At 36.8% G+C, this 19,708-nt stretch overlaps 2 protein-coding genes across 6 annotated transcripts in view; both read left to right on the forward strand.

The window, feature by feature from the left end:
* STK3 (serine/threonine kinase 3) overlaps positions 1–19,708 on the forward strand; it is a 468,999-nt gene that overhangs the window by 253,523 nt on the left and 195,768 nt on the right. For all 5 annotated transcript variants that reach the window (XM_069080955.1, XM_069080960.1, XM_069080958.1 and 2 more), the window contains one exon: positions 17,959–18,084. In XM_069080955.1, coding sequence (XP_068937056.1) covers positions 17,959–18,084 — 126 coding nt within the window. The remainder of the gene's footprint in view (positions 1–17,958; positions 18,085–19,708) is intronic.
* Positions 1,338–1,811, forward strand: RPL30 (ribosomal protein L30). Its single transcript, XM_069080961.1, has one exon. The coding sequence runs from the start codon at positions 1,402–1,404 to the stop codon at positions 1,747–1,749; it is 348 nt and encodes a 115-aa protein (XP_068937062.1). The 5' UTR covers positions 1,338–1,401; the 3' UTR covers positions 1,750–1,811.

Consider the following 19,708-nt stretch of genomic DNA (forward strand, 5'->3'; position numbering starts at 1 on the left):
GCAGTTAGGATCTGAAAAGTGGATGGATGTGTGTGAGAGTGAGAAATAACAGAGGTATAGCTTGAGTTCTTTACTGGTACTGGTGTCAAAAGCCACCTCCAAATGTCAGAAGATTTCAAAAGACCTAGAATGAAACCTCCATTGGATTAATTAGATCATCTGTGGAGGATTTATGGGAGTACATGGACAGAAGTCACAAAGAATGAGAAGATATTTTGATGTGCACCACTGAAGGAAGTACACACAATAATCACTAGCATTCATATAGTAGTACTTTAAGGTTTTCAGAGAACTTTGTATATGTTATTTCATTTGACCCATAGTAAGATTGCAGATTCAGTTGAATGTTGAATTAAGTATGGAAATTTGAACTTATAAAATATGTCAGAAACATCATCATAATATTAACCAATATTTATATTGTGCTTTCCAGTTTTCAAAGTCCTTTTTATTGGATCTTCCTAACAGACCTTTGTGGTAGGTGTTACACTTCTTATTTTCCTCATTTTACAAGTGAGGGTAGAGGCCCAAAGGGTATGCAACTCTCCATGTCATCTAACCTCCTGGCTTCACTTGCTTTCCTCATTTGTTAGATGAAGGATTGGACTTGATGGTCTCTGAGACACTTTCAGCTCAAGATCTGTCTTCCTATAAATGACTTTAACATAGTCATATAGCTAGTAATGGTCAAAGATCTTCTTGACTACAACTATGGCATTTTGTTCATTCACCAGGCTTTTATTTTGTTGTCTGCTATATGCTAGGCACTTAGACAAAATAGTTCCTATCCTCAGAGCTAATATCCTTTTGGGGAGAGGGCAAGAAAACAGATAAGTAAATATAAGACAAGTAATTTCCAGTGTGGAAGGAAGGAAGGGACTAGAAACCAGAGTTTTAGGATAGTTCTCTTATAGGAGGTGGCTCTTGAACTGAGCCATAAAGAAAGATAAGGATTCTAAGGCACAGAGGGGAGAAAGGAGTACATTTTATGAATGAGTGACCATCCTTTCAAAAGCATGGAGACAGGAAATGCAGTATTTTATGTAGGAAACAGCAAGTAAGTCAGTTTTATACCTGATGAAGTATGTTCAATAAGTTATAGATTAAAAATGATCTTTTTTTTTTTAAGCAATTGGGGTTAAGTAACTTGCTCAAGGTTACATAGCCAGTTATTTTGTGTGGGTGCCAAGTATCTGAGGCCGGAACTGATCCCAGGTCTCCCAACGCGTGGGCCAGTGCATTTACTCACTGCGCCACCTGGCCGCCCCTTAAAAATGATCTTTATCTTTAAAAATGAATTTCTATTAGAATGTCTCTTAATTGTGATTTCCTATTATATGTTTAAAAAAAAAAAGAACTGAGGTCTCTGGCTGAGGGTCCTCCCGCACCGCAGGCAGCAAGATGGTGGCCGCAAAGAAGACGAAAAAGTCGCTGGAGTCCATCAACTCGAGGCTCCAGCTGGTCATGAAAAGCAGCAAATACGTGCTAGGCTACAAACAGAACCTGAAAATGATCAGACAAGGCAAAGCCAAATTGGTCATCTTAGCCAACAACTGCCCAGCCTTGAGGAAATCAGAGATCGAATATTATGCTATGTTGGCCAAAACTGGCATACATCACTACAGTGGCAATAACATTGAATTGGGTACAGCATGTGGGAAGTATTACAGAGTATGTACACTGGCTATCATTGATCCAGGTGATTCTGATATCATTAGAAGCATGCCAGAACAGACCAGTGAAAAGTAAACTGTATAAGAGTATACTTTAATAAACCGGGCCAAAACTTGTTTAAAAAAAAAAAAAAAGAACTTTCCAAGAATCTCCTCTAATACTTTGTCACAGTACAAAACCTGGGTATGCCATTGCAGATTGCAAGCTCCCTCAGTTTCTGCTAAACTATAAAAGCTTCAGATACAGTGTAGGTGCCATACTATATCTTATGCTTGAACACCAACTTTATTAAGGATGGAGAAACTAATCATGAGAAAAAGTGATCCTTGAGTAAATGCATCATTGGGCCATGGTAACCCATGAAGTTGAATGAGTTTAGATATGTGAAGGGAGCATCTATACCAGTTATCATGCTGATACCATATCTCTTTTCATTTTTTCTAAGCCTTTTATATCGACTATCTCATTTGCTTCTCATAGCATCCACATAAGGTAGAGATGATAGATATTATTGCTCGTATTTTACAGATTGTAAAATAAGGTGAGAATGACTTTTTTTATGGTCACAGAGCACAATAAGTGTCAAGAGGGAGAATTTAAACCTAGATTTTCCTGATTTCAAGCCTAGCACTCTATCGATTATACCATTATTTAGTGTCATGATATAATCACAAACTAACTTTTGATTTTAACAAAGGTTTACCAGTATTGTCTATTATCCTTTCATTGAGCAACCATGTATATGATATTATGTGTAATTTTATTTCTCTACTGGCCACTTACCAGAAAACCAATCAGGAATCAGAGGAAGAATATATTATAGTAAATTTGAAATTGTTGTCTTATTTTGGTTAAACCCTTTCAGTTAATTAAAACTTTCTTAAAACCCTTTTAAGGAGTTCACTTTTATGCATTATTTCTCCTGTCCAGAAAGAAATGATTTTTTAGCTTCTCTTCATCTATTTCTAAGGCTTACTGAGGAATGTAAAATTTTTTGAACGATGCTTTTTTTTTACATGTTCTAAATTTATAGAAAAAAATTTAAGTTGTACTGATTTCATATTTGTAACAGTTAAAAATGCAAAAAAAGAAGATTTAGGTTGGTAAAATCTGAAATAATTGAGGCAACTTTTCAAACCACCCTAACTTCTTTGAAAAGGCTTATTAACATAAAATGATTGGTAATTTGATTATAAGCCATCCACATGCCTTTTCATTCAAGTCATTGTTCTAAGTACCTCCACACTTTCTTTGTTATTTTGTGCACTACACAAAATCTTATTCCAGTGTCTTATCCAGGAGACGTAGAAGTGACCCTGGATTCTTAATCTCTTAAATGAGGAAACATTAATGGCAAGGAAAACAAGAAAGACTGAGGACAATAGCAGTATAACTGAGTACCAAAAAGATATCCAGGCTGCAGGCAACATAGTTTCAAAAGCATTGAAGGATGGATTTTTGAGATGTCTAAACAGTAGGATGCCTAATAACTAGAAATAATCACAGATGATATTATTACTTATTGAGGATGTATAAAATTACTATATATGTATATATTTTCTGATATCTATTTTTAGCTTTTTTTCATAGAAATATTTACTTTCTATTGTATAGTCACAAATATATAAATTTATTCCCCTAACATGGGAGTCATGGCCCTTCCCCTCTGTACACCACCTCAGTCTTTGGGGAGGGAAAAGTCATACCTTAGACCTATTATAGAGCACAGTCCCAGTTCTAAGTAAAAAACTTCCCATGACCTCAGTTTCCAGGTACCTTCAATGCTAGGCTGACTTGCTGCACCATCCTGCCTGGCTCCAGTGTCATCATGATTCTAACTTCTGGGTCCTGTGTAGATCACCTCTGCCACCTGAAACTGAGGAGGGCAAGCAGCACAGAAAAGAAACAAATACCCCCAGGCCCATTTTTCAGAGGCAGGGCAAAAGAGGGAGAAGAGGGGAAGAAAGTCTAGTTCATGGTATCCATGCTGTGGGTAAACTGATTTTCACTGTCTGGACGCAGCATAAGAGGGTGGCCAAAAAGAGCAGCAGAAAGCTATCTTTACAAAAATGAGTAAAAAACATATGAAAGCTTTTCTGAAAACATAAAAGGAATTGCAGATTTTCACATATAATTTTTTGCAGCAAATTGCATCTTTATGATCATGTAGCTCACTGAAAGGTACAGAAAATAGAACATTGTGATTACCATTTACTGATAATTTTAAAATATATATGCATATATGTATATATACATACATTTGATTTGGTAGAGCAGAATATCCTTAGAGACTCTCCTCCAAAAGTGTCTCCCATGAATGTATTTAAAATTGAAAAACAGGAGCGGCCAGGTGGCTCAGCAAGTAAGAGCACCGGCTCCAGTGTTGAGAACACCTGAAGATCGAATCCCGGGCTCAGACACTTAGCACCCACCTAGAAACACCTGGCCGTGTAACCTTGAGCAAGTTACTTAACCCCAATTGCTTAGGAGCGGCCAGGTGGCTCAGCGAGTAAGAGCATCGGCTCCAGTGTCAGGATGACCTGGATCAAAATCCGGGCTCAGATACTCAGCACCACACCCAGAAATAATAACTGGCCGTGTAGCCTTGAGCAAGTTACTTAACCCCAATTGCTTTAAAAAAAAAAAAAGATTGAAAAACAAGATTTATTGTTAGAAGTAACAGTAGAGAATAACTCTTTTCAACAGTCTTCCTTCAATGTCATTATCACTGTGGGTGTTTTACCTAGGGGTACCAATGATACATTCAGGCATTTGGTTATGCCTTGCTCATAGTACTTGGTCAGACCTTCTTTTTTCTAATTATACATTTCCCAGATGATATCTTTTGTGATACTTCTTGCATATATCACCATTGATAATATGCTTCAGCCTACTTAGGTCTACTGTGTACCCCTTCGTTGTTTAATGGCGCATCTGCAGTTTTTGTTTCTTTGGAGATTGTGTTGTTATATGGATACAAATCAAGGAACATTACCAAAAGAACTTGGTACCGAAAAAGGGAGTGTTGGTGTTAAGCAGCCACTTGGGCAATTTATGCATTAAGAAGCAGGCATACAAGCGTAATACAAGGAAGGGAGTAAAGGGGTCAAAGAAGAGTAGACAAAGTGCTGTACGAAAATTTGAGAAGGGAAAGGTATCACTAACAACTCAAGGAATCAAGTAAGGCTTTAAGTAACTACTTAGTTTCCACGTTGACATTTTCAGGCTAATAAAATTTAACTTGATTTAGATTGTATTTATATAAGAGCATCTGACTGGGATTAAGCCAAACATGTGGACAGATTCATTGATTGCAGATTGTGCATTGTATTAGGGGCGGAGAGATTGTGTTGATAAATGTATGTTAAGTGTTTCCTGGCAAAAATATGTTGGGAGTCTGCAGGTAATTTTTTTCTTAAGCCCCAAACTAATATGATACCTTTCTAATTTGAAATTTCTTTTTGTTTTTAAAATTTTTTTGTTATTATTAAGATATGTACTGATATCACTATTTACATTTTGCATTTGAGGACATTTTATTAATTTACATTAACTGTTGGAATAATATGTTGGCCTTTGGTTTCCAATTTTTGTTTTGCTAGATTATAATAAATTATTTGTTAATATTCAGAAACATTTATATCCAGAGCACAGAAATCCCTTGCTTTAAGATGTAACCTTCATAATTAAGAACTCATTTGTTTACCATTTAAAACCCTTCATAATCTGATCCTACTCCATCTTCCCAAGCTTATTATTCCTCCTCACTCATTCCAGCTGTTATTGTTCCTTGTATATGGTGTTCCATCACTTGCCCTCCATGCTTGCAATGCATTGCGTCCTAAACTTTATCATTTGAAATCCAGGAGATCTTTTCTTATTCCCCCAATCCTTGCCTCTCCTCTCCATCCCGTCCATCCCCTCCCCATTTGTCCCTGTAGAAGGTAAACTCTTTGAGGACAGAAATTGCCTTTTGTATTTGTGTCCTTAACTCCTAATACAGTGGCTGACACATGGCAGGCACCTAAATGTTTGTTTATAATTGTTACAATATAGCTTACAAAGAATTTAAATTAAGAATAATTTTCTTTATAAAAGGTTTTCTTTTTACTTGCAGAAAAATTACTGCAGGTTTCCATTTAAACAACAGATTTCTTCAGGGCATTTAAATTTATTTGATTTATGAAAATTCAATTTATGTATGACTTTTTTTTACATTTTTTAAAATGAGGTTTACTAGAATTTATGTTTCAGTAGATTGGCTTGATCTACTGCAATTGCCAAATTAGTCAGTAAATATTCATTAAGTTCATGGAACTGATTTTAAAAAAAATTTTCTGGTCTTTGCCCTTTGGAAAATGAACTAAACACAAAAATGATCATTTTCATCATCAATCATATAGCAACAAAGAACCTCATTAACATTAAAGTGATTCATGATCTTTCTTCTTCATCTCATCTCCTGTCTGAGTACGCAGAGACTTCAGTGTTAAAAATCTTCTTAAGCAGTTTAACCACACAATTTTTTAAACTCTATTGACATTCATTTGTACCCAAATTCAGGTATACACCAGTATAGAAAACTTAGATTTTAATTATTTCTCAGAGTTAAACCACATATATGACCCAAAACTTTGAAATTCTACTCTCTAGCCACAGTCTACTATCCTTTCACCTCTCCTTCACACACCATCTGCTTTTTGTCTTCATCCTAACTTTGGTCTCTTGATCCAACTGTTCTCCCAGTCCCTCTTCCTGTCTTTACTTGCTTCCCAACCTTGCTGTAATTACAGGGCCTAATACTTTTAATGTTTCGTTAAGTACTACCTTAAACTCTCTGCCATTCTACTATTGCTAATATATTTGTAATTTTAAAAAAAACTGCTTTCAGATAGGATTTTAGACAGTCTGGCAGAGAAAACTACCTGAGGTACGATTTGGGGACTTGCATCTCTTTGTTAGCAATGTAAAATGATGTAACACTTTTGTAAGAACAGTTTACTATTATAAATAGGCAGAGAAATCTCCAGAGAAAAGTGAGTGGGAAGAAACATAATTTTAAGGGCAAAAAAGAGAGTACCATGTTGAAAAGTTGAGATCTGCAAAGCCTGATGGTATGTCAACTAATTTGCATGTAACTGATTTATAAGTAAAAAGGATAAAGTAAGAAAATGAGAAGTCACATAAATATTTGGAGACTGGGGTATGAATGAAAAAGGACTGTCAATTTGATGGGAGAAATTTGGGTAGAGGTGGCTTTTTAGATGAAAGATGAGTCATAGAGAGTCAGGTGCCCATTTAAGCCATTGAGAAGGACAAAAGACATCACAGAAACAGCAGGCAATGAAGACTTATCTGCTATGCTGAATATTGCTTCATTGGGACTGAGATAATTAGAATCACCTGAGAAAAGGCTTCAGCTGAGGGATTCCTAATTGGTTGGAAAGAGACCTGATTTTATTGGCCAAGAGCTACAGTGACTGCTACTGACATTTGGTGCCTACCAGAGTTGGAGAAAGGTGAACTTTTCATAAGGTCTATTTCTCCCTGTTGCTACCTTTAGCTTGAGAAAGAAAAGCAGAAGGGCTTTGCAGCTGTTTTTGGTATCCTGCTCAGAGAAATTGTGTGAATGTAAACTCCATTCTGATTTCTGTGAATAACTATCTGGTCATTTCTTTACAACTCTTGAGATTGTCAGTTTGATGAAATTGGTACTTGTCTGACTTAAATATAACTGTTATTTATTAAAACCCTTTTAAGTTATGTCAAGTCAATAAGCATTTTTATTAAGTGCTTACTATGTTAGTGGCACTGTCCAAAATGCTAGAAATACAAATACAAACAGAAAGAAAGTTTCTGCTTTAAGCCATTTATATTGTACTGGAGTGGGACTACACATAAAAGGAAACTGAAAAGTGAGGAGGATGAGATGAAGCAACCTGGCTTGAGGGTGGAGGGGTATGGCATTGTTGAGAAAATGCAGAGCATGGGGGATGTCCTCATATTCCTCCTTAAAATAGAGGTTCTGAGAAAAACCATGTAAGGAAGCAGAAGGTAGTTCCAGTGTATGAAGTCTAGGGGTAGACTGAGCTTCCTCATTATTCTTAATTCATTCTTGAGAGGGTCAAGAGGTTTCTGTGATATTTCAGAGAAAGTAAGGTGAGTCAGGAGGGTACCGTGGAGAGGGATGAGAGACTCAACATGGCTGGCAGTTCATTTTCAAATTACAAATAGTAAACTTGAAAAAGCTTGGTGGCCAAATGCTTTAAAGTCCCAGTCGGGGCTCTCCCATTCAGGGATTCCATCCTACAGGGCTAAATGCTGAGAAGAGTTTTAGGGCTGAGGCAAAAATGCTAGAATAATGTTGTTCGTAACTTGAGGTTGATGGCTGGAGGCTGATTAGCTCAGGAGCCTAGAGTTTGGGATTCCTCAAGAGTCCCAGAAGGGTAATTAATTGAAGAAGCTTTTAAAGGCTGTGCGTAGGTAGAGGAAAGGATTTCCCATGTTGAAGAGTGGTGAGAATCAACAGTCATGAAGTGAGCAGAAAATCAGTTTTGTCTGATACAGATGTACTTGAATGAACTAGTAACATTGAAGTTTGCAATCTAGAATTGTGAGTTTCCCTAAGTACATGAGCTTTCAAACTTTCTCTTGTGTTTCCCTGTCAAGTTAATCATAATTGTGTACTCATCCATCACAGCTGTAGTGGTGGAAAAGTGATATGGGTTTCTATATGAATTATGATTTATTTTATTATTCATATACTTAATTTAATATTTTTGCATCCGTAATATTATTTTTTCTTTTTAAGTAAATGTTTTTTTTTAAGGTTAAAAAGTTTATTATTGTGAATGACTGGTTATTTAGATAGAAAACATATTGAATGAGGGCTCAAGAGCTAGAATAGTGATTAAGAAAAGTATAATTCCTCTCAACAGAGCCCTAGGGCCCTGAGAAAGTTTCGTTGTAAACATATGATAGTAGCCAAACTCTGGGAACTTGGACCTTCTAGTGTAAGAGCAGGATGGATAAGTGAGCCAAATTTAGAGAAGTGGAGTATTTCACAAAACTAAATGAACGTTGTAAGGCTATAAATCCTGCACAATATGGGTGCTGACTATACCCCACTATAACTCTCCCTTTAGCCTTATTACATTTTTAGGACATTAAAAATCTACAGACCACCCCATTAAAAGTATTATATGCCCATTCAGGGAAACCAGAAAGTCTTTAGTCCAATCTATACCTCTAGGGAAATTTTTGTAGATCTGGGAATTGTCTCTATGCAAATGACAATTTAACCTATTAGAATTGATACATTAGCAAGTTAGATGGTATAGTCCAAAAAGTGAAGAGGCCTAGGACAGAGTCTTGGGGGAGAGGGGTGTGGCACTCACAAATAATAGATGTGACATGGATGAAAAACCAGTAATAGAAGATGAAGAATGGTCGTACAGATTGGCAGAAAACCAAGAGGGAATAGTATCATGAAAACATAGAGGAGATACAGTGTCCAGGAGAAGGTGATCAAGATTGTCAAATGCTGCAGAAAGATCAAGAAATCTGAATAAAGAAAAGATCATGAGATTTGGCATTTAACAGATAATTTACTCATAAATGTCAAGATTTGAGAGATTGGAGAGAACCATTTCCATTAAATGATGAAGTTGAAGGCAATATTGCAGAGGGCTTAGAAGAAGTAAGAGGCCCTGAGCATAGAAAGTTTTCTCAAGGTTAGCCTTAAAGAAAAGGAAAGACATATTACAATGTTGTTTGTGGTTGTTCAGTCATTTTCAGTCATTTTTGCCTCTTCATGAGTTCGTTTGGGGTTTTCTTGGCAGATATTCTGGAATGATTTCTCATTTTCTTCTCCAGCTCATTTTACAGATGAGGAAATGGAGGCAAACAGGGTGATGGGTCATACAGCTACTAAGTGTCTGAAGCTAAATTTTAACTTGGAAAGATGAGTCTTCCTGACTCATGTTCTGGCCCTCTATCCTTTGTGCCACATTAGCTCCCCAGATAATACAATAAATGGTGAGAATGGATCATGTGAGAGATATTTTTTTAAAAGTATGAGAGAGACCTGAGCACCCTTGTAGACAGTGAGAAATGAATAGGTAGATAGGGACCAATGGAAGATAAGAGGGGGGAGAATTTGTTGGAAAAGTCTGGAGGGGATGAAATCAAGGGTGCTAGTAGAAGGGTTTGCCCTGGTGAGGAGAAGGACCACATAATAAAAGACTAATTCATTATGAGAGTGGGGGAAGATGGCTAAGTGATGTGAGATGAGTATAGGAAAAAAAGTTCTCACCAAATGGTCTCATTTTGGAGGGTGAGTGTGAGACAAGGTCTTCAGCTGAGTGGGTGAGGAGGTTGTGAAAGAATTGAAGAGACATGAGAAGACTTGGAAAAAGCCCCTGTGGAGAGTGGAATAGCTAGCTAATTAAAGAGTAAAAGAATGTGTGCCTTATGAGAGCAATGACTAAATTGAGATTTTATAACAGAAATTTGTAGTGGGCCCAGTTCATATATTTTTGTGATTTTTTTCTACCTGGGTTCAGCAGCATATGAATGTGAAAGAAGGCAGTGGATAGTGGAGGTAATCCAGAGTTGGGATTTGAATAGCAAGCATGATTGGTTGTGTAGAGCAAGGTGGCAAGGGATTCAGAGTTGGAATATAATGTAAAGTTGGGTTATTCCACTATGGAGTCATCTAAAATGTTCATCCCCCTTTCCACTTACATAGTCCCACCCTAGTACAGAGCCACATGATTCTCACCTGGACTCTTCCCTTTCTCTGCCCAGTATAATCCGTCCACTTAACTGCCAAAGTTGTTTTCATTTGTTCTTACATAATTTTTTCCTATTTACCAAGTATATTTTCTTCCCCGTGTGCCCTCCCATTGGAAAAAAGAAAAAACAAACCATGCATCATATTTCTTCATTGGAAGAATGAAATAAATTTCTTCATTGACCATGTCTAAAAATCATATGTCTCATTCTGCACCCTGAGTCTGTCACTTCTCTCAGAAGGTATATGTCAAGCTTCATCACTGGTCCACTGGAATTTTGGTTGATCTTTACATTGATCAGAGTTTTCAAGTAGGCCAAGTATGCAAATTCCTTATCTCTGAGTTTCTATGCATATCTTGTTTATATATGATTATTTACAAATCATATTATCCATTAAAGATAAGTTTGTTGAGGGCAGGGATTACACTTACCTTTCTTTATATTCTGAGCTGAGTGCCTGGCACTTAATTCTTAATAAATGCTTGTTGCATTTGACCAGCTTGACTAACTGGGAACTCATCAAAATGGGGGAACTTAAAATAAATCAACATTTATGTGCAATTATTCACCTTTATAAAATATTCATGAGAGATTGCATAATAATAGCTGGTATGGGGGGGGGGGGTGAGCCAAGATGGCGGAGTACAAACAGAACTTCCGCAGGGCTCCTGCCTACATCTCCTCCAATTCATGTAAAAAGTGACTCTGAACAAACTTTGGAGCTGCAGAACCTACAAAATGACACAGAGAAGCTAACCTCCCACTGAGGACAGCCTGGCAGGCCAGCAGAAAGCAGCCAACACAGCAAGCTGGGATCTGAGCCCAGCCCAGCAGGAGCCCAAGGTTTTAGCCTCAGGGCAGCTACAAACAGCCTCTGGCTGGAAGGACTTCAGATTACCAGCAGCTGTGGTGGTTTCCAGAATTATCAACACGTAGATGCTAAGGACTAAGTGAGAGGTCAGTGCAGTGTGGAATTTGGGACCTGGGAGTTTGGAGTGCGATCCAGCCTTTGTCTGTGGGGCAAGAAGCGGCTGAGGCATGGAGACTGTCCAGCCACTGCCCAGAGGCTGCTTCAAAGCTCCTGGCCTTCATATTGTAGGAGGACCAAGTAACCTCTGAGGGGTAATTGCTCTTGCTTTAACCTGCTTGGATCTGGATCACTGTCTGGGGTGGAGGTCCTGGGATGTGTGACCAGTATGCCAGAGCACGTGGAGGCTTCAGAGAGGGCACCCAACTAATAGCTCCAGCAGCTGTGAAAACCCCAGCGATTGGGACAAAGCTCCCCCTTCTGGTAGCAGAGTCCTACTATGGCAAAAAGCTCAAAAGTCAAATAATTGAGTGGCAGCATGAGCAAGCAAAGAAAGCAAAGCAAGCACGGCAATCCAACTTTGGATTCCTTTTTTGGGGATAAAAAGGATCAGGGCTTGGAACAGGAGGAAGACAGTGAAGTCAGAACTCCTGCACCAGAAACTTCCAAGAAAAGAAAAAGCTGCTTACAGGCCATAGAGGAGCTTAAGAAGGATTTTGAAAATCAAATAAGAGAAGTGGAGGAAAAATGGGGAAGAGAAATGAGAATGATGCAAGAAAATTATAAAATGAGAGTCAACAACCTGACTGAAGAAAATGACATCTTAAAAAATAGACTAACTCAAATGGAAAAAGAGGCTCAAAAAGCCAATGAGGAGAACAATGACTTAAAAAGCTAAATTTGCTAGATGGAAAAAGAATCTCAAAAGCTCACTGAAGAAAATCATTCCTTCAGAATTAGGCTGGAGCAAATGGAAGCTAGTGACTTTATGAGAAATAAAGATGCTATCAAACAGATCCAAACAAATGAAAAAATAGAAGGCAATGTGAAATATCTCATTGAAAAAACCATTGACCTGGAAAATAGATCCAGGAGAGATAATTTAAAAATTATTGGACTACCTGAAAGCCATGATCAAAAAAAAGAACCTAGAAATCATCCTTCAAGAAATTCTCAAGGAAAATTACCCTGATGTTTTAGAACCAGAGGGTAAAATAGAGGTTGAAAGAATCCGCTGATCACCTCCTGAAAAAGATCCCCAAAAGAAAACTCATAGGAATATTATAGCCAGATTCCAGAGTTCACAGATCAAGGAGAAAATATTATAAGCAGCCAGGAAGAAACAATTTGAATACTGTGGAAATGCAATCAGGATAACACACGATCTGACAGCTTCTACACTGAGGGATTAAAGGGCTTGGAATATGATATTCTGGACATCAAAGGACCTGGAATTAAAAGCAGGGATCACCTACCCAGCAAAACTGAGTATCATGATTCAGGGGTATATATGGTCATTCAGTGGAATACAGGACTTTCAAGCATTCTTGATGAAAAAACCAGTGTTGAATAGAAAATTTGACATTCAGATATAAGAAGCAAGAGAAGCATAAGAAGGTAAACAGGGAAAGAAATCATAAGGAACTTATCAAAGTTGAACTACTTATATTTCTACATGGAAAAATGATCATTGTAACTTAATGAAACTTTTCTCAGTATGAGAATAGTTGAAGGGAATAGAAATGTGTGTGTGTATACATATATATGTCTATATAGGAGGGTATATGGGTGTATTAATACATATGTGAGTATGTGTATATATGTGTACAGGTATACATAGAGGGTACAGGACCAATTTAATAGGAAGGGATGATACTTAAAAGGTGAAATTAAGAGGTGAGAGAGGAATATAATGAGAGGAGATGGGGAGAGATAGAATGTGGTAAATTATCTCATATAGAAGAGGCAAGGGAAAACTGTTACAATGGAGGGCAAGAACAGGAAGGCAAAAGGGAATGAGTGAATCTTATTCTCAATGAATTTGGTTTAGGGAGGGAATGACATACACACTAAATAGGGTATTTCACCTTACAGGAGAGTAGGGGGGAAGGGAATGAGAAGGGATGATGGAAGGGAGGGTAGGCTAGGGTGGAGGGAAGTTGGAAGCACCCACCTTTGAAAAGAGACAGGATCAAAGTAGAGAATAGAACAAGTGTGGGGTAAGATAGGATGGTGGGAAATATAGTGTCTTTCACAATATATCCTCTATGGAAATGTTTTGTATAGCGCCACATGTACAACCTGTATTGAATTGCTTATCTTCCCAGTAAGGGTGGGTGACAAGGGAGGTAGGGAAAGAATCTGGATTTCAAAGGTTTAAAATCAAATGTTTAATATATGTATATTATTATTATTTTACATGTAACTTGGAAATAAGATATACAGGCACTGGGGCATAGAGATCCACCGTGTCCTACTCGAAAGTTGGAGGAGGGATGGGGGAAGATATGGGAGAGAGCAGATTGGGGGAGGGGTTCTTTAATAGGATCGCTGTTTTGGGGTGATGGGTAGGGGAAAAATGGGGAGAAAATCTGTAACTCAAAATCTTGTGGAAATGAATGATGTAAACTAAAAAATAAAAAAGAGGATAAAATATTCATGAGAATATGCAATGTATGAATATAGGGTATCCTTGATAAAAATACAAGGAGGTGTCAGGTAAGCTTTTGAAGACAATTTCCTACTACAGGTTACATCTTCACTGTCATACAACTGACTGTGAGATGTATAGAGTATAAGACCCCATTGTGTCTATTGTTTGAATACAAGTATTTTAGTCAATAGAACAAAACACATATGTTGAATCACAAGATATTTATGACAGATATGACCATGGGAATTACTGTTCAGCAGTCTAATAAGAATCAACATCAATCAATCAACAAGCATTTTTAAGTTCCTATTATGTGCCAGGCACTGTGCTATTGATTCATCCCCTCAACTATTCTCTAGTGTCCCAGAGGATGTTTTGCACAGTCTAGATGATAAAATTCTCCCACTGCTGCTCTTTGTGCTTGACATTATGATGTAACCAATCTCTGAATCTTCAGAGGGCTATCCTAATGAAATATGAACAAGTGAGAAAGGATGTTGTATCCTTGCTGCCTCTATTTCTTCAATGCCTATTTACTTCTTAGCCTCCTTCAGTCTGACATCTCTTTGTTCTACTGAAATTGTTCTCTCCAGCATCACTGCTAGTCTCTAAAATCCTGCATCCAGTGGCTTGTGCCCCACCCTGAAAGTATGCAGCTGTCTTCAGCCCTCTTCTCTTTACTCTTTCCTTTGGGATTTCATTAACTCTCATGGGTTTTTAGCACCACTTGCACACAATTGAGAACAATGGAATTGAATTGCATTTAATCCTATCACATTTTGTTCAAGAAACTTCAGTCTTTCCTTGTTTGATAAATCCAAGAAATTCAGGCTAACATTCAAGGTACTTCCTTTGCTGTTGTGCTACTGTGGAAAAAACACTGGGCTTAGTCTCAGTTTGAGTCTTGCCCATGACATGTGCCATTGCTGTGATCATAGGTCTTTCTGAGCCATTTGCAAAATTGGTTAGCTACCTACAGGATTACTATGAGCAAAAACATTTATAAAATATAAACCAACTATGTAAATATGGACTGTTATTGTTATTACTACTTATTCAAGTTGTAACAAACTTACTTTCATTCAGCAAGCATTTAGGTGCCTAATATATATAAGATACCAACAGTCTCTCTGCCTCTGCCAGACTGTTCTAAAATATAGTGTTCCCCAGCCTGTCTTGTGCTTTCTGCCTTTAATTTTGAATATGCTGTTAGTTCTCCTGACCTATCTTTTTTCTACCTCTCTTTAAGTTTATGTCCATCGGTTCCTTCATGCGATGGCTGAACACTTTTTTTAGCCTTTCTGGCCAAAAAATCACCAGATTTTCTCCCTTCATTTTATAATCTTAACTCTCTTGATTGTGTGAACTGTGATTTTACACACACACACACATACACACACACACACACACACACACACACGGTACTTTAAAGTTTTATCGAGTGTTTTATGCCTGTAATCCTTTCATAATCTTTAGTGTAATCCTATGAAGTAGGTGCTATTATCTCTGTTTTACAGACTCAGAAACTAGCTCAGAGAGGGTAAAAAGTCATCCAGCTAGGCATTTCAGAGTCTCTCTTAAACTCCAAATCCTTTGCTTACATACTTATTTTGTTTTTCCAGCTCATTTGTAACTTTCTAAAGGAAAAGAAACATTTTCTATTTTTTACAAGTGTATCTGTGTGTGTGAGTATGTGTATCCCCCATAGAATCAACTATGGTGCTTTGTAAACATTGGACTAAGCTTACTAAATAATGTTTTTTGAACAAATGAATATAGAGAAGAACTCTTCATATAGTCTATGCCATGCTGAATATAGTGAAACCATTTTATCATAAATGTGTATGGTTCTTGAGGATTTCACCAGTAAGGAAAAAGCTTTGGTAGGTTTTGCAAAGCTAGAAAAGGCCTTAAATGTAGGCTATCAACAGATTGTATCTATTGCTTCAGAAGCTGACAACAGTTAAGTACAGAAAATTCCATCACCAGAAGGTTGACCACCAGTTGATAAATCTTTGTGGTCATCATGACTAATGAAACATTATGGTTGTGGATTGTTGTTGCCCACTTCTATTTCTTTGGTGATATTGGCAAAGGATGAAAGAGATTGCTAGAATCACATAATGTTTAGTTCATGCACAAGCATTTATTTTGTTTTATTTATGATACACTTTGTTTTGACACAACAGATACTACCCAACAGACACCCAAACAAACCACTTAAAGAGTACATTCCCAGGTGGCTAGGTGGCACAGTGAATAGAGCACCGGCCTTGGAGTCAGGAGGACCTGAGTTAAAATGTGGCCTCAGACACTTAATACTTACTACCCATGTGACCTTGGGCAAGTCACTTAACCCCAATTGCCCTACCTTCCACCCTCTAAAAAGCAAAAAAAAAAAAAGTACAAATTCCAGAAGTTTATTGATTGTTAACAGACAGATGTGTCCTTTAACTTTGACAATATAGTATGAACATTAATTGTTATATTTGACCAGAGTTGTGTTGCCTCTGCATGTTAGCTTTCTTTATATTGTTGTTGTCATTGTGTATATTGTACAAATATCATTTTACGGGTGGTACCCTGAATGTGTAGTCTTTGACAACCAATGAGTTGATTTTTGGGGGAAGAAGCATGGTATCATTTAGTCATTTCAGCAATCAAGTGCCTTCTATTTAGCAGTCACTGTTCTATGCACTAGAGTTAAAGGGACAAAACTGGAACGGTTTACACCCTTGAGGAGTAATGGAAAGAGCATTGACTTCCAAGTCCAAGGACCTGCTAATTCTAGCACGTTACCTGTGTGGCTTTCAGCAAATGACTTCACCTTTATGGACTTCACTTTTCCTCGTCTGTGTAATGAAGGGGTGGGCTAGATGCCTTTCAACTTAAAATCTGTGATTTTATAATTCTATGGCTAATGATATTAGTATATATAAAATGTAGCCCCTCTTCATTAATCTACCACTTTACTGAAAAGGCATTACCAGTGGCTTTTTTCCATTCCTCATCTGTCATAACAGTGCACTATTGAATATGCCCTTCCAGCATTTATATTCTTTTCTATAGTCTTTGAAAATGTTTTCATCTTTGAGAGTTTTTTAATAATGTAGTTAATTCTTTAAGCAGTATCTTAAAAGGGTTTTGCTGATATGTATTAGAACAAATGCTTCTTCATATGTAAGCATAAAAATAAAATTTCAAAGCTAAATTATTCACTTTTCCCTTTCCCCCAAAGCACTATTGCTTTCCCACACTACCAGTAGAGCTGTATGTTCTCTCCTGATGGACTTTTAATGTTTTTCAGAGGCATGGGAGATACACATGCCTTAATTACTATACAGCCAGTTTAGTGGATCTTAGCATGGTAAGGTACACATACAACATATATCCTGTTTATGTGTGCTATGAAAGAAATAAAATTGTTTTAAATAGTTTAGAAATAAGGACAGTGTTTGTTTGCTATAAGAAACAGTTGTTTCTTTTTTTGACTGTTTCATATTTCACTATTGGAGATGATTACGTTACTCAAGACATATTAAAACACAAGTCTGCTGAAAGAGGCAACAAAAATGGTTGCTCTTCTTTTGACTACTAATTTGTGCTGTCAGCTTGTTAAGATTAATTAAATACTGTAACTGAATATTAGAATAGGTTTATTTTTATATGTCATACAATCACTAGTCTGTTTTATTTACTACCTAATGCCCACTTCCTTTGGACAATTATACTCTTTAAATATAATGCAATTGTAAAGTACATGGTTGCATTTTCCTGTATTTTGATGGGTTTTTTAAAAATATATATAAACACAAACACAAACACAAAATCTTTAGTTCCAGAGCAGCTGAAAGATTATTTGTTCTGTTAACCTATGCTTTTAATTACTTTTATACAAGAAATACCAAAAAATGTTTACAATTGAGGCATATGATCCTGATTGACATTTGCATGTTATTTTTAACATCTATTAGATGGAATTAAGAGAAATCTGTTGTATTTATGCTGTACAATTTTACCTTTCTAGCATCCTTTTATCAAGAATGCCAAGGCAGTATCAATTTTAAGAGACCTGATCACAGAAGCTATGGAAATAAAGGCCAAAAGACATGAAGAACAGCAACGAGAACTGGAAGAGGAAGAAGAAAATTCGGTTTGTAATTATCCATTATTTTTTTAATTAAATGTTGCTTTTACTAAACAGGGCCCTTTCCTATTCAGAATATAATGCAGCTTACTAGGATTGATCTAAGCATGATATTTCTGGAGTTACCTAAAACAATTACCACCTGTATCCAAATTGTTAGTTGACATGTTTTATGGTAGTGTCAACTTAAAAAAGACTTACACATACATTTGTTTATATTGCTATTATATAAACTGACAATTGAGTGTACTCTCAGTATTGAAATTTAGCACTATTCCATAGCCATAGCATCATATATTATATCAAATATATTAGTTGCTAGTGGTGCTAATGCATGGAGATACCACTGTTCTCAGGAGTAGAAATATGACTTTATAACATAATTGTCAGCAATTTAGACTCTGTATCAGTGATCTGGATTATTAATGCCCTTTACTTTTGTCTGGATTGCTTGCTGTCTCCTCCATATTTTAGTTTCATTAATCACTCATCCATTACTTTTAGCTTTTCTGTATTGTTGTTCAATCATTTCAGTTGTGTCTGACTCTTTGTGATAATATTCAGGGTTTTGTTGGTAAAGATGCTGGTTTGGCTTGCCATTTTCTTCTCCAGTTCATTTTGTAGATGAGGAGACTGAGACAAAACAGAGTTAAATGATCTGCCCAGGGTCACACAGCTAGTAAGGTCTGAAGCTAGATTTGAACTCAGGTCTTCCCGACTACAAACTGGACTCTCTAGTCTATCCACTGTGCCACCTTGCTACTCTTTGTGTAGTAGAAATTATTTTGTATAGGAATTTGTTCTGTTTTTACATATTTCATTTTGATTGACCACCCTGTGCATTCGTCATACCACTTCCTCTTCAGCTTCCCATGCAGCAACAGTTTTAGAGTACTTTTATCCATTTTTATTTAAAATTTTTTTTTTTGCTTTTTGGAGGGGGGAGGGCAGGGCAATTGGGGTTAAGCGACTTGCCCAAGCTCACATGTCTAGTAAGTGTTAAGTGTCTGAGGCCGGATTTGAACTCAGGTCCTCCTAACTCCAGGACAGGTGTTCTATTCCCTGTGCCACCTAGCCACCCCACTTTTATCTATTTTTAATACTTTCTTTGTCTAGAGGTATCAGAGCTTTAAAAGTAGTGGATGTAAAGTCAGGAGTCTAAGATTCAAATTACACATTGGATACTGTGTGATGATGGACAAGATACTTAATTTCTCTGTTTCATCATTTCTAAAATGGATATAATGTTTGTACTACCTATTTTACAAGATGATTATAAACCTTTATGCACTTATGTAAATGGGAATTACTATTGTGATCCTCATTATTATAAATATTAGAGATTCTAGCTGTCTTTTATGTATTTTGTTATGATCAGGTAATGATGAATTTTGGGTCTGTATTAACAAGATGAAATTCAATATGGATCAGTGCAGTCATATACTTGGGTTTAAGAAGTTGATTTTATAAGTATAAGATAGAGGAGCATGGTTAGACAGAAGTTTACCTGAAAAAGATGTGGGAGTTTTTAATCGACTACAAACTCATTAGGATTCAGCAATAGGATGTGACAGCTAAAAAACTATTGTAGTACTGGGCTATATTAAGAACAATATATCTTCCAGAAAAA

This window comes from Petaurus breviceps, unplaced genomic scaffold (genome assembly GCF_028583685.1).
Source record: "Petaurus breviceps papuanus isolate PSGF00001 unplaced genomic scaffold, PetGlider_PUasm1.0 98, whole genome shotgun sequence".
NCBI lineage: Eukaryota > Metazoa > Chordata > Mammalia > Diprotodontia > Petauridae > Petaurus > Petaurus breviceps.